The following is a 15,965-nucleotide window of genomic DNA, read 5'->3' as shown; positions in this document are numbered from 1 at the left end:
TTATAATAAACTTATTATAATAAACCATGAAGAAATTCACAATTTCATAATTTCAAAGCACACTGAAAATGAATGTTAAGCAAACAAAGACAGAATGAATGAAGACAAACTACTTAGCAGCACCCTTTCAACAAGCCCCTTATTATTCTGGACAGTGAATGAAACAGAGACTGTGTGGGAGAGAAAACAAACACACAACCAGAGCCAAGCATAGGGCACACAAGAAAGAAGGATGTAGAGGAGCTGTGTTCAAGCAGGGAACGGTGCCAAACAGAAAAGGCAGTGAGAATGCAAAGGGAGAGCCCTGGTGACAAATCCCTGCCCGAAGGAGAAAGCCCTGTGCTCCTAGTGGAGGGAGGGTTGTTGGACATTGCTCTCATTTCTTAGGATGTCAGACCACAAGGCAGGCTTACCCAGAGTACCAGAAGCAACTGAAGCCATATGCAAGCTCCTTGCTGACAGCAAATTTCTCACACCCAGTTTGTACTTTAAAGTGCTTGCAATACTCAGCTCTTCAGCTCAGCGATCTGCTTGCTGCCCCGAGAGGAAGGTGTGAGTTGACATCTCTCCAGTGAGCCAGGAGAGCTTGTGGAGAGCTCTGTATGTTGTCATGCAAACAGGGGATGCATAAAGGGGCAGAAGGAATGAGGGTGGGTTGCCGGCTTCAAGCACAGCATCACACATCTGACAACCCTTTCCAAAAATCCTCTTCTAAAAAACAATGACTGAAAATGCAATGTACAGAGCTTTTTGAAATAAAGTATGACATGTGCAGATAATAAGACCATGGTTCAGAACAAAATACAGATTACTTTAACACAGTTCTCTTACCAGGTTGCTTCTGCACAAGGATCATGACAAGCCAACATACCCCAGACAACTCTAAGACCACCAGGACATGGCAGCACTGTCCAACACCACAAATCCATCAGCTAAGGTCTCCTTCAGCACTCCAGGGGGACAGTCTCCTCCAGAGATGAGCGACTCTTTTAGATCTCCAAGCTCTGTGCCTGGAATAACAAGCCTCTCTCTTTTCTTGCCTCCCCACCCCAAGAGAGAAGCTTCAAGTCCTTGAAATCAATCTATTTGTCCACCGTCTTTCAAATCCTTGCTCTCAGCTGGGGATATTGTCTTTCTTCTGTTTGTTCTGCCCTACCATCCACTAAGCTTGACACAGTGTGTGTTTGGCAGAGGAAAGTGTTACAACCCAAAGTGGTTCAGTCACACACCATACCCGGACCATAATGACACTTCAGTGCTCTTGGACCAAGGCTGATCAACACTGCTACCAGACATGCATAGCATTTGGCATTTTTAAATCTGCAAGTACTTCTGCTCTGCAAACTTAATGGCTGTTTAATATGACTTTTTAAAAAAAGAAACAGACATTTAAAGAGGGTTTCTTTATCCTTTCATTTATATCTTGCACTTACCCCAAGAGTTTTGATTTAATGCAAATGAAGGTCTCTGTCACTCAGCAGCCTGCACTTCTTTGGCTGACAGAACTTAATGATGTTCACTCGACTACTCTTCCCCCAGCATAATTGGAGGAGCTGCCTTTCTCTTCTTTTTCTTCTCTAGAAAACAAAGGCTGAGACAATTTGCATCATGTACTCTGAGCTGAACCAAACAGCAAGGTTTTACCCATACCCCTCATCTGAGAAGAGTGGTTGTCAAGCCAACACTAATTAACATGCAGTTCAGACAAAGGGTGGGATATATCTCACCAAACTTCAGGTCCCTAGAGCTGAGCTAGTAATGCTTGCTCTCCTTCGGAGTCTATGGAAACAGATTATTCAAGGGAGGACTCCAAGGCAGATACCTAAATTGACCCAAATTTACCATCCCTCAAACGGCTTGAGTTTCACCACGTGCTCCCTGAAGAGATACCAGTATCCAGCTGGACACAGACATGGCTTATTGCTCAAACTCCGCCTGTGGCAACCTAAATACCACTGGACAGCAATGACAATTTAAAAAAAAAAAAAAAAAAGGCAAAAAAAAAGGCATGTTTTGCCTTTTTGACTGGATTCAGTCAGCGTATTTTCTCTTCCACTGAAAACGGTCAGAAAGAAGAAAAACGATACAGGAAGACGCTGTTGCCAATGCCTGCACCTTCAGTGAGAGCATATGAATCAACAGCTTTTTCACAGCCTCACAGCAGTAGGTATCACAAAAGCCAATTCTGTCAAGTGTCGTGTTTGTTCTCATTGTATAATCAAGATATTTGTAGGCAGGAACAGGTTCCAGTAAAATTAAGTTTGATCAGACTTGAGCTTTTTCCCAGACAGTCACACTTTATAGCCGTCTCCGAGCATCACAGTGATATTTACTGAGAAATGCAAGTGCTCTATTTCCATAAAAGCAGGCAGTTTAAAATTAGCCACAGATAACTCAAAGTGACTGCTTAGAGCAGAAATGTAATTTTCTGAAAGGGGTTATTGGTTCTGAACATGATGCACTGCACTCATGATCTGTCATGCCTCATTACTTCAGACCAAGTAAGTCGGGCCAGTGTAACTGGATATGGCAGAGACTCCTCAATGCAGAGTTCTTTTAAGATGCTGCCTTCCAGGCTAAAGTCTTTAAAAAAAAAAAAAAAAAAAAAAAAAAGAAGCCATTATCCAACTCATTTTATCAAGTCCTATAGCATATTTACAGGTTAAATGGAATGATTTTTTTTAATAGTTCCTAAAGCACTGCTCCACTTTTGAGGGCGATTCAACAGAAATGGAATCAATTGACTTTAAAGTTTATTGCCTGTAAGCATTCAAGTATCAGTTCAGAGGTTTAAAGAAATAGATACTACAGCAGCTTTGCACGTTCAACCAAGGTTTAGAAGCTGACACGGAATTTTTTCCAATTCCAGTAGTAATTTGCAACTACCTCATTTGGTTAGGCCACTGCAAACTAAATATAGGGCAAGTACACCCCTGTTTTGCATTGGTGAAGCTTAGTTGTATTTTGAACACAAGGAAACTTTGGTTTTTCCATCTTGTATCTGCCTATCAAACTTCACCTCATACAGCTTGGGAACTTAAAATTTCAATGCAATAATCTTCACCAGGTCTCTATTGACACACTTTATTACAATGGAATCAGAGGAAAAGTGACAATGCATACAAGAAGGACTGAAATTCAGCACAAAGGTCCTTTGGTCGTGCAGAATCAGGGCAAAAAACAGTAGAAACTTGCTTTGTCACTAAACCAAGAGGCTTTATACCCTTCCTTGTGACTTAAGATAAAAAAATCCTGAAAAAGTGGCATCATTTGTGTGGTTACTTTTAAAAGCAGGACTACATACCAAGCATTTATTAACCAAATGAAGCATATACAATTTAAATTATGTTTTCTTTGTCTTATTAACATATTAATGAATATACATCAGCAATTCGGACTAAAAATATATCACATATTTGCATGTCTGATTATCTCTGCAGAGTTTTGCAAATGACAATTTGAAAGGATGACGTGGAAAGAAAAAACTTTTGTCTATGCAAAATTACAGCTTAAAGAGGTTTCTTAATCAAAGGGTTGTTTTGTATCTTTTAGAAGCTAAAATGAGACTCTCTAAGTGAAGAGGACTTACTCTTGGAATTACGTTCAAAGTAGTAATTTCCTCAGCTTTTAAAGCAGTGTTGGAGTGTTGGACAATGTCTCAACCAAAAGCACTGCCAGTGATCTCCTCCCAGCCATCTCCTTTCAGAGAAAAGCAGGGAAGCTTATGCTGCAACTCACTGCCTCACTCAGTCAGTACTCTCAAAACAAGCAAATAGAAGGAAGAAACCACACAGAAACCCACAAGGAAAGAGGGAAAGCTACTTTGACAATGAAATTGTTGACAGCAACCAACTTCTTTTAACCATTTAATGAAAAAAAACCAACCAAAAAATCAACCAGCTGATTTGTTGAAGCTGTGACTAAATCAGAATTTGTTTGCTGTTCAGCTCTTCACATCACTGTTCCCATACTTAAAACAACTCAGCCAACTCTGCAGCTCAGTTTGCCATATTTCCCACCTAACAGTGAAGAAAATAAATGGACAAGTAGTAGGACAAGTATTTCAACCATGCTCCTCATTAATAATTGTAGCTGGGAAATATTCTAGAAACAATGATTACCAAATCCTCCTTAAATACAAAGATTCCTCTATTCTTGCAATCTTCGCAGGTCTCCACCTCCAGATAGCATTTTTGATCATTTTGAAATCAGATACCTTTTCCACTCTTCTCCAGATGAAGCCTACAATACCAAAGCCATCCAACAGCTATGCTTCTCATTTTCTATTCCTCCTCCATTCTTTGAAAAAAAGTTGGCACTCAGAGACATTTCCTTAGCACTCAAGAAAAGCTGCTTTACTTGTTCTAGATGCCATTAGCTACTATTAAAATGAGTGATCCTTTGAACATGTGTGCTTAAATAAGCACTTTTTTCAAGGCAAGGCATAGATCTCCAACTCTTCTGTTCAATTTTGCCCTCACCTTGTCCCTTTGGCAAATTAATCCAGATCAAAAATAATTTGGGAAAAAAAAATTAAAAGGGTGGGGAGGGAACAAAAGAAAATTTAATTTGGACTCACTCAACCACTTTTAAATCTGTGAATGCATAACTACAGGGGTGAGAATGAGTACCAAGGGTCAGGAACTCTGCTAAGTCTACATTGCTGCTGTAATTTGAAACTACCATGGAAGACCCACATGTGCTTTTCCAGGGCAGTTCTACTTCCTGCCTTCATTTCAGTCTATGTTTTTAATAAGAGGAAGCAAAGGCCGGTGTACCAAGGTGCACCTGTAAGACAAATCCATTTAATATGGAGGTAAGTGAACCTGCAGATGACATGTTTGGGTTTCCTTGATGCAAAATCCCACCAGTCATCTCCTGAAAATCTGACCTATTCAACTTGGAAGCTGGCATCTGCAAAAAGAGCCTTGTTTCCTACAGTCTTAATTCATTCCCCTGAGAAGAAGTATTAACACCTCCTACATTTTTGTTTGCTGGCATCCAGAAGTCCATACTAATAGTATAAACAGACAGCAGCAGGAATGAGAGTTTGCTTTTATACAGACACGGCACGAATATTCCAAGCATTTCACATGTTGTTTAACTACATTTCTGTACAGGGAGCTCACAATACCTCAGCATTAATGCTCCGATACCAGTTGCCAAGGGCAGTTTTATACACCAGCAAATTCAGCAGCTACCAGTGAAATCCCTCAGTTAGAGATTTTGTAAATGGCATGATAAGAAGAAAGAATGGAAAAAAGAGATGTCAAGCTTTTTTACATTTTTAAGTATGACAAGACATGAATGGAAGCACTGGAAGGACGGAAAGCCACAGCTTGCTAGAAACTGGAAGAGAAGTATCTCCTTGATAAGATGATATTGAGAACTGCCTGTGAATTGCATTCTCCTGTTGCCACTGCCTTCTGCTGCCTTAAGTATTAATAGAACTGCTCACCACATGGGAATTCAGTTCATGAAGAAAGGTGAAAAAACAAAACTGCTGGCCAGTAGCATGCAAGCTGCTCAGCAGAAATCATGCAGGTTCACACTTCCCTCAAAAGGTTAATATTTGCAGAGAAACACGGCAAGTTTGTGGTACAGTTTGCGGTACTTTTGCTTTACTACTGTGGACTGTATTGGGTTTTTTGTTGGATCTAGCACAACCAAAGCTGGCATCCAGGTTTTATATATATAGTCTTTATCTTTAAGAGAGAATAAAGAGACTCCTAATGATTAAGCAACAAAGAATGCTGCAAATTGCAAGCATTTATCCCAAACTATGTGCCAGCTTTCTGATACCTTCTCCTGCAGCAGCTCTTCTTAATTAAAATGAAGTGATTAAGAACCTGTTCTTATTTACACCCCTGAATGCTAATATTCAGGGATCTAAAGAGAGACCAGGACAAAGCTGGAAGGATCTTCAAAGTGCTTTTCAGTGGTAAGGTGGCATATTGTCAAAGAATGGGAAGGCTGGCCAGCTGGCAAAGCAACCATTTTAAATGGTTTTATGGTAAATGCAAATGGTTTTACAGGCCAGGCTAGGCCTGTAAAAGCAAGATGCTTTGTCATTCAATGCAGTAGGCACTTATGTTCATAACAACTCCTTTTTTCCCCTGAGTTTTCCAAGAACAAATTAGTTCCTAAAGTTGACATCCAAGTCCTCTTAAGAATGCAGATGTCCAGCAAGAGTGGAGCCTAAAAGGCAAAAAAGGTCAGTTGCTTTGATTTGCTGTATACAAACTGTCCGACAAAGAAATTACACTACCCTTTTTTTTTCTTTTATCAAGTAAAGCATTCACTTTTATTAAAAAGCAGATGAATACCAATCTTGGTCCTTCAACCACGTTCCCCTTCCTAGAAGACCTCCTGTACATATCATGTATATCATCAAATGTATTTATTCTGGGATTTATCCTGAGATAAATTATTTCACAAAACAGAACACAATCAGTTTCACACCCAAACTACATGCTTACAAAAGCTGGACAGTGTCAAAAGAAATCACCAACTCCTATCTAGTTACCCCTAGGAGTCCGCACACCAGCAAATACCCTCTGGGTCTTCGATAGCTGGCAACAAGGCAGCCAACAGTCCCAATCTTTGCATTGCCAAGATGCGTTTTAATAAGCCAGAAAGCAATCACATTGGCCAAGCATGGTCCCCTCTGCCTCCTGCCCCAGGCTTGGTACAAGTACGATGAGATGTGGCAGCAGCATTTTAACCCACCCTTTTCATTTCACTTTTATCTCACCTTCTGCAGATCGCCAAAGACCTTCCACTTCATATACACAGCTCCTTCTTTCCAAGCCTTACACTACAATTGGAGCTTGGTTTTGCTGCAGCAAGGTTGTGTCTCTAGCTGGCTGGTAGATGTGGGAAAGGCAGAGTTGCTCCTCTACCCTCCAGCAGCAGCCCAGGACAGGGTATGTGCCTGAAAAAGGCAGAAGCTCTGACTAGGCTTAAGTGCAGGTTATGCAGCCAAATGCTACCAGTTCTGCATGTGGCATTTTCTGCAAATGCAATGCTTTAATTTGCAGTCAGTTACTATACAGGTCCATGTTTATGGTAGTGGGGAACTGCACAAACTGCAGTCACCTGTGATTAATTATACGACAGCAGTAGTGCAAGCATTATGCTGAAACTGCCTCAAACTAAGCAATTCCTCTGGTGGTAGGGGCTTCACAATTTAGGGTCTCTGAATTACCCAGTTAATAATGAGAAAGTACAAGAAACTCATAACCATCCTTTAAGCTCATTAGTCACATGGGAATCTTTTCATTAGAGAACACAGACAGAGTTGAGGATGTTTTGAAGCTCATCAGCCACCTTTACTTTCAACCTCTGCAATGTGTTCTCTTAAAACACCATGAGCTTCATTGTGCCCCTCCAACACAACATCCGGTGTCACAGTTCTCAAACAAATGCCCTCAGTTTGCTGAAATGAAACTCCTGATTGCCTGACCCAGAAGTTCAAGCATTCAGACTGAACAAAAGAGCAAAGTACAAAAAGCAAAAGAAACACACTCTTAGCCCAATCTTCCATGTGAGGTTTGGTGGATAGAGAAGGAACTGAAATGCATACAGCGACCGGATGAAACCAGGAGCATGAAATGATCTGTTTCACCTGGCAGTCTGCGGGCTAAATGCTTGGGTCTGTTGTGGTGGAGACCTTGACCATGTGTCTGATTGTGCTGACTTTATTCAGCTTGAGTCCTGTGATCTCAAGGCATGCAATGTCACAAACTCGCAGGGTAACCTATCCCAGTTGCTGCAGGAATAGGAAAGAAAAGGTCACAACATTACAGAAATGCTTTCAGTAGGGGAGCCAGGACTGAGGGATGTTGGCTAAGGGTACAGTGGCAGTGGAGTACCAAACACTGCTGGGGGCAGGGAGCTGGTAGAAAAATGGGTGAGAACTTCCAGGAAATCCATAAGCAGACAGGATAAAGTAGGGATAAGAAGAAGGAACAACAGGTCCTTCTAACTAACTCATAAACATGTAGCATCGATTCCAGAAAAAGATGTGACTGAGTGATGAAACATATTTGCTGGAGATAATTTTCAACAGACAGGCCCATTGAACCCAGCTGTCCTTATCCCAGCCTCATTACAGTCTACAACCCAAGGCTGCAAGAGATCAAAGCTACACAACACTTTATCACTGCATGGGAACGTTAGATTGATGTTAGATTGCAAAATATTTGTTGATCACATGAAGTATGTAACAGATGACAAATTCCCTGCCATAATGTCCAAGACCTCAATACATTTTCTGAGAAGGCAAAATATTTCAAGTGTCCAGGAATGAATACGAAGTTAGGCAGACGAAAGACAGTAAGCATGTGCTTTTACAATAACATTTATTTTCACCCAGCTCACCATCATTAAACCAGAATTCTCCCACTAATAACCTGAGATTGACTACTAACAGAAATCTATGTCTCACTTAAGTTATTCTATTTAATTACTCCAGCATATCCAGTTCCAAAGCCAAAATAATTGACAAGGAATATGTATCTGTGTGCGTGCTCATGCATGCCCTTTGAGTGTATACAAGGCAGAAATGAACAAGGATGGACACTTAATAACACTGACTGTAAAATATCCTGTCTTCGTACACAGGATGAAGAGATGAGGTGCTCATCAAAATATAGTCAAATATATACAGAGGAAAAATGACAATTCAAGTCAGACAGTTGACTAATATCCCAAGGTAACATGCTCTTTGCTCTGCACTGTATTACACTTAAGAATCCCAATGGCCACAAATAGCAAACTTCTCAATCGCCAAATTTCACTTTGCTTTCAGGAGAAGGCTGACAAAAATTGAACTGTCAAAGTAAGGGCTACTGAGCATGCCATGCAGAGGATTAAGGAAATAACTGCGTTAAGTCAGTCAACTGTGTTCCAGTTTTCTCTGTGCCGAGTGACCCGTTGCCCTCTCTGGTTTTTATTTGCTTTTGCACTGTACTGCCTTATGTAAGTGTTCCCTCCAGCTCATAAATTTCCAAGGTGAACAAAAGCTCAAGTGATTACATTCGGGTTGGTCACAAAGGTGATTTTTTTCCACTACCTTCTACTTATTGGGTTTCATATTTTTAATAACACAAAAAGTACTTAAGTCTGTTGTGGCTCAGTTCATCAATGGGGCTTCCAAATGCCCGCACTTTCCCGTTTTTGACTGGAACAATAGTCCCGATAAAGCTAGCAACTACAAAGACTGAAATGGATTAAGGCTGGAAAGGAAAAACTATTTGGTGGTTGTTTTTCCTTCCCCTTCACAAGCCAGGCTGCCCTCATTTTGCTTCGGGTACCTGTAGCTGCTTTTCATCTCCCTAAGCATCTATTTGCCTGTACCAGTATCCCACAGAAGGCAGTCTGTCTTTTCAGGATCCATCCTAGATAAAAAGGCCTGGCAGTACATTATCTGAAGTTATTTTCAGTTATAGCTCTTAAAACAGCCTGACCCGGAGTCATGCAGAGGCAAGTGCAGAGGTAAAAGCAAGTGCAGTCATAATCCTTCCTCCCTATAGCATGAGTTTACTCACGACGTTTTCTTAATCTGACCTTTCCTCAGTGGTGAAAACTACTGCTGGAGAAAACTCCAGCCTCAGAGGAGACCTGTGCTTACAAACACATGCAGAAAACCCACAGATCCTGATTGGAATTCACTCTGTAATCCTAGCAAGGTAATGAGATTTATAGAAGCTAAATCTTAAGATTATTAATTTATTTAATTTTTTTTTACACTGTGAAAGTATGTTCAATTTTAATATTAGCGATTTCCTCAGGTCTTTCTGGGAAGAACCCTGCAGTGGAATTCCAAACTTCATGTTAAATTAGGGTTAATATTCTTTGCTCATAAAACATCCCAGAAAATTCCACTAAAAGTGCCATTACATGGATTACCAGTATCTTCAATACTGAAAAGAAATGCACGTGAAAATGCTCACTCTGTAAATAAGTTCAAGCATAAAAGCCAAGAGCAAGTACTCAGGCCAATTCATAGCATTTGATCAGCCCCTGATACTAAACTCCAAAATATATAATGCTGCAAGAAAGTAGAATTTATTGACCAGGCAGCCTAGAATACTGGTGGGAAGAACACAGCCCCAAGGGAGAGGCACATCTCATACACAGAAAATGACACGGCAAAGTTCATAAAACAGGTTTAAACCTATCTTCACGCCAAGACACAGTGCAAAACCAACGCATTGGGGTTCTACTGATGCCGTGGTCAGATGTAAATCTGTGACTAAAATCTGCAGGTAACCTAACACTGAATGGCAGTGACTGTTCACCACATGGAGCAGTGTTGATGCAGAAGGGCAGGAAGGGCATGAGAAGGGCGACTCTTCAGCTCACCTCCCTGTCCCTGCCGGCAGAGATGCGTCCGGTTGAAATTTCATGCCAAAAGAGCTTTACAGCAATGCTCAGAGAAGGAGAACAAGATTAAAAAGGACATTAAAGAAGGGAGCTATAGATGTTTTAAGAGAAAGCCAGCAAGGTATGGAGATACAGGAAGATAAAATCATTGTGCAAAAGAAAAGATGGGCTGTTGAAAAGAAAAGATGGGACTGGCAGTGATGAGTGCTGAATGTCACGAATAGATGAAGATAAATGCAAGCTAAAGTGCAACTGCTTTGGGATTTTATTTTTATCACATTGTTAAAGAAAATGTCTTTCAAAGCAGAGTATCTAGCAGGTTCATCTGCTTTTAAAGGATGTATAAAGACCACACATCACCAGCATAATGGAAACTGTAACTGTTACTGTAAAATCTTTACTGATGAAGAATTCACACTACAAGTTACAGATCCTGAGCCAAACTTCCCAAAGTTTGAAGCACCAGTGTTTCTGAATGCCTATCATTAGAAATGTTTTTAAGAGCATTTAGAGGAAAGGGTTTCTTCTATTACCAGTAATGCCAAGGATAGTTAAGATTTAATTCATGCAAGTTGTAATGGGTTCTCAAACCCAGAAATATCACTCCACTGTCTGAAAACATTCACGATATTTGACATAATTCACTGAAACTCAGTCTACTGACATTTATGAACTAGTCACATCAAGTTCCCTGTTTCTAGCCAGATTGGCTCTTACACAGATATTCTTTCTGTCATGAAAGAACTGTCTGATTAAAATTCAGAGATGACAAGCAGAAAGCCAGGTTACTTATTGAAGAAGAAGGAGCAGACACTTCACTGAATTGCCCAGCCTTTGGCTGAGATCTAAATCCAGTCCAGAGACACCGAGAAGAATCAATGAGACTTTAAATTCTGGAACAGTACATTTTCTAAAGGGTATTTCTTTTCTTCTGTAGAAGCGTATGAAATATTAATGCCAATTGATTAGACATCAATGCATTTGTATACTCCCCTGTTATCAAGTGTCCAAATGAAAACAGCCTGTTCTGAATAATTTACTTCTGAATCATCAGCCAGCTTTCTTCTACAAATCCAGGATATCTCCAGTATTCACCAAATCACAGCTATGACTGCAATCTTTTAGAAAAAATGTTCTCTCTGTTAAGTGTCACAAAGGTACCAGCATACGTGTATTTGATGTTTTACAAAACTTGGTATTTAGAACAGATATAAACGTAAGGACTGTATAACATAGCATGCAAGAACAACTCATTTAAACTCCAATAGTAAAGTCTCAGTGACCTTCTTTCCAGGAGGTCCCAGAACACATGTAGGAAGAGGCTGCTCACAGCTGATGAACTTTTCTGGCAGCCCACTTGCTCTTGTTCCAGGCCTCCCTGCCTCAGCCCATCACAGGAGCATGCAGTGATCTGTCTCAGACAAAAGCTCTTCAGCAGAGAACCTATTTAATCCAAAGCTAAGACTATGCAAAACCACAGCTCCTTAAAATAAACTCCAATTTTGACTCAAGTGGTGACAATCCTAATTACTCCATGATTATTTCTGTACGTACCAGTCTAATACCCTTATTCACTCTGAGTGTCAAGACTTGCTGACAACTCACTACTGCATTGTCCTCAGCAAAGCAGACAAAAGTTCTGCCCGATGGCAGTTCATAAATACACTCACACAATCCCTTCCCGTGGTATGTCTGAAGTATGAAGCTGCACTGCTAAAATACTACATTCTGGTTTTGTTGTGGGGCTCTCCAGTAAGAGACATTATAGTGCTGCAGAAATGTGTATTCTTCCTTCATGTTAACCTTTCCTTTCTCTTGCTGCAGAGGGTGGAAGAAATATAAATGTGCTTGCTGATTGATGTTACCATAATAATCCATTACTGGGGAAAAAGCAATTTCAAAAGAAGAGTCAAATAATTCCCTTATGAAACAGTGGCTCTGAATTAAAGGATTATTTTTTTTAAATGAACATGAGTATTTTTCCCATTTGCTCACTAATGCACTCTTTCTAATGTACTCACTGTAATATTCTTATTTTTTAAAATTTTCCATTTGTTACTAATGGAATATAATTGCCTCCAATCTCAAGATCCTGAGCAGAAAACCCCTCTTTGTTTAGGCTAGGAGAAAAACTAAAACCACATGCCATGATTGCATTGGTCACTGCAAAGATATGTGAGTGGAAGGTGGAGGCTCAGCACTTAGGAAAGGTAAGCTTTCAAAGATTGAAAGGAAAAGTGGACTAACAGAATAATTTCAACAAGATGTACTGTCTCAGTGGGATCCCAGTTTACTTGGACTTTCATTCTGGCCTTAGTAGAGCCACACAGTTTCAATTAAATAATTCAGTCTGCACAGATATACTCCAGGTGTGTGTTTATGTGTGTTTGTGTATACATGTATCTGTGTGTACACACACATAGATTTAGGTATACCTCAGCCAGCTACATCTTTGCTATAAACTACTAAAATATAATGAAATCCAAGGAAATTTGCTAAATATTAATTATTTGCATCAAAACTCCCAGATTAGCTTCTGGGATGATTTGCAGCAGCTACTGCTAAGAAATGAGGTTTTAAATTTTGCTAACACATAGCAGAGGAAAAAGAAACCAAATTAAAGCATATTTCCTGTCAAAAAAAAAGACAGAAAAATGAAGATGGGAAGTCAGGCGTTTAATTGCACATTCATACAAATTATAAACATTAGAAAGAAACGCAGTGTTCAGCAGTGACAGATCTATGTATCTCTTTCAGGCAGATAAGACCAGATTGCATAATGTGACTGGTAATAAAGATGTACTTGAAACATGAAAACAGCTGTTGTGCAAAATAAAGAGGAATCTTTTCCCTTATTTGTCCTAAAATGTAAGGGATGCTTGATGGCCGTAATTTCTGTACTTTATTCTTTTTCATCTTATTTTTTGCAGATATTACCTAATTTTAGTATTTGATTAGGAAAAAAAACCAAGCCACAACAAAGCAACAAAACCCCTAATCAACTATGCAGTGCATGAAGTACAAATAACATTTCAATATAATTGCTAGTTTGATTTCTGTGTCCTCAGATTTTCCAAGCTCAGTGTCAAGTGAGCTGTCAAAAACTGCATTCACCACCCAGAACGTGTTTTTTTATCCAAAGATGGAACACAAGTTCAAGTCCATCAAAGGCCTGGTGGTGAAAAATACAGAGTGATTTGGATGCTGGGGATTCAGCAACAGGTAAAATGCCTCAGAATATATGGAGCTGAATCAGGTTTACCTATTTTGCAAAAGAAAGCTTACCTTCCCATTTCTTCCCAGTTCCATTTCAACTATTGCAACAGGAGTGTTTATCTGATCAACGTGTCTTGACTGTGACTTTAGATCCACTCGCCAGTTCATGTTTTTCAAGACATTATCCCAACGGCTTTGGCTGATCAGGCTCTCGTGGATTTTTACTCGGTGGTTCTTCCAAAATTTTGCAATGACTGCAGCTTGGTCGGATGTGATGCCACCTTGTTTTTTGGTCTGGGCAGTGAGAAAAGCCTCCAGCTGATTCAAATCCATATCCGCTGAAGCAATTGACTGCAGGGAAAATAAGTGGTGAGAAAGGGAAGAGATTTTTCAAAAATACTCTTCAACAGTCTAAGTTGAACAATCTACCGAAAAGTCACCAGCCTCTTTAGGGCTTTAAAATACCAGATTCTAAGGGGACAGTACAAACAAAGCTGGGTTATGGAAATAACCATATGGAAACCCTCAACTTCTACTAGAATTCAATTGGCAAGTGCCTACCACTTATCCCAGACTCCTGCCCCAGGACAGCTGGAGGGGACATTGGCGACAGTGATGAGGAAACTGGGACTGCCTTTGGGAACACAGTACTGGTATGGGATAAGGAGGCTTCTCTGGGCCTGCCTGGCCACAGTGTCACCTATGCCTACCTAACTGGTTGGTGCAGGGGACAGTCTCAGGGGTCTGGCACAATACTGCTCTTCTGGAGGTCAAAAAACTGGGGCACATAATGGCAAGCCCTCAGCCAAGGCTGAAACCAGTGAGGAGACATTCCAGCTCATTGCATCACCCACAGCTTCATCTAACACCTTTGCATCACAGACAAGGAAGCAGAACTGGCAAGTGCTGGGCCAGTAAACCTGGCTCTGCAACACTGGCCACAGTGGTGCATGCTGGCTGCAGCTGCAAGAGCAGAGAGTCCATATGTGCATGCAGCCATCCTTAAGAATGTAACTGCAGCTACTCCCAAAGCATCAGTGGACTCAGGATAAAGAATGTATTTGTGTTTTGCAAGCGAATGTTAAGGGGTCATTTGTTCTTCCTCCCTCTGCAGCAATAAAAATTGTTCTTCCCAGACCCCCTTTTTAATAGATACCAAATTTTTCCATTTACTTTTCCAAAGCTGATAATCCTACAGCCTCAAATTTGCCTTGCCTAACTGGCAACAGTTGCTAAATATGGATACGAAGGGAGGGCAGGATGGGAAGGTGGGGAAAGGAAAACTGTGTCTGTTTCCCCATCATAGTTTCAAGCAAACACTTTTGCTTCCTTCTCACCCAAAAGGAACTCGGCTTACCCTAAATGAACATGCAACCTCCAAGCACAGCAAGGTCAAGTGTGGCCAAAGCTGCAATCCTTGGAATTTGCCTCAATTTACTTTTCCTTGACATGGCATTCCTGTTGCTGTACTCTGTGAACTCAGGGAAATGACAAACTCAGTCCCAAAGCCACGGAGGTGCCAGCATACGATTTTTCTCTTCACAGTTCCTGTTTGCAAAGCAGGGTGTCACTTCTCTAAAGACTGATGGGTGAGTGCTCCCTGAGCTGGCCGAGGATCTGAGAGACTTTCTGCTCCTCCCCACTGCATCAGCAATGAACTAAAACTGTCAGCAGAGTGAACTACCAGCAGGCTTTGCTGCCTTCCTCTAGACCAGACAGATGTCAAAGTATGCAATCCCACTCACACCACACCAGGAGCAGAGTGAAAGAAAACAAAAGGTAAAACTAATTAAAAAATTAATAATTAAAAAAACCCCAACCAACAGGAACTAGCCCCATATCAAAGAGCTCCTATTTATCACATAGGCAATAGAGAATAGTGGTCTCTGAAGGGAGAAAAGCCAACAACATGACGTGCCCAACCTTCAGTAGATGCACCAGCACATCCTCCTTACCCTGAATCTTTCAAGAGAAAAGCAAACCAGAAACAACCCCCCAACATATGCAGTCTACAACAGTTACACTGCCTTTTATCACCTGTATAGGATCTTTCTCCGAAAGCTTTTATTGTACTTTTTAAGAGAGGTGTGCTACCTTCCCTCACTCTCACAATGGATTAGCTGCCATCTGTTAAGCGATCAAGAAAAGGAATGGCAATCCACACCAAAAGTAACTTTTCAGCTGCCTCAGGGTTCCAGCTTAATAGGAGAATCTGCCAATTTATTATAAAATTTGAGATGCCTGGTGCCCCTTTCTTGTTTTTTCTACAGGGCATTTACCATATCTGTATATACTGTTTGCTTTTATCACAAAGGTGTTTAAATTAGGAGGCAATTATTCTGTAATACCTCACTATGCTG

The 15,965-nt window shown here is 40.6% G+C and overlaps 1 protein-coding gene across 2 annotated transcripts in view; it reads right to left on the bottom strand.

Moving 5' to 3' along the window:
• COMMD1 (copper metabolism domain containing 1) overlaps nt 1–15,965 on the bottom strand; it is an 80,827-nt gene that overhangs the window by 43,979 nt on the left and 20,883 nt on the right. For both annotated transcript variants that reach the window (XM_030448578.1, XM_030448579.1), the window contains exon 2: nt 13,675–13,956. In XM_030448578.1, the coding sequence (XP_030304438.1) occupies nt 13,675–13,956 (282 nt within the window). The remainder of the gene's footprint in view (nt 1–13,674; nt 13,957–15,965) is intronic.

Source organism: Calypte anna, chromosome 3 (genome assembly GCF_003957555.1).
Source record: "Calypte anna isolate BGI_N300 chromosome 3, bCalAnn1_v1.p, whole genome shotgun sequence".
Lineage (NCBI taxonomy): Eukaryota > Metazoa > Chordata > Aves > Apodiformes > Trochilidae > Calypte > Calypte anna.
The sequence above is the reverse complement of the archived record's forward strand: the minus strand, read 5'-3'. Positions and strand labels throughout refer to the sequence as shown.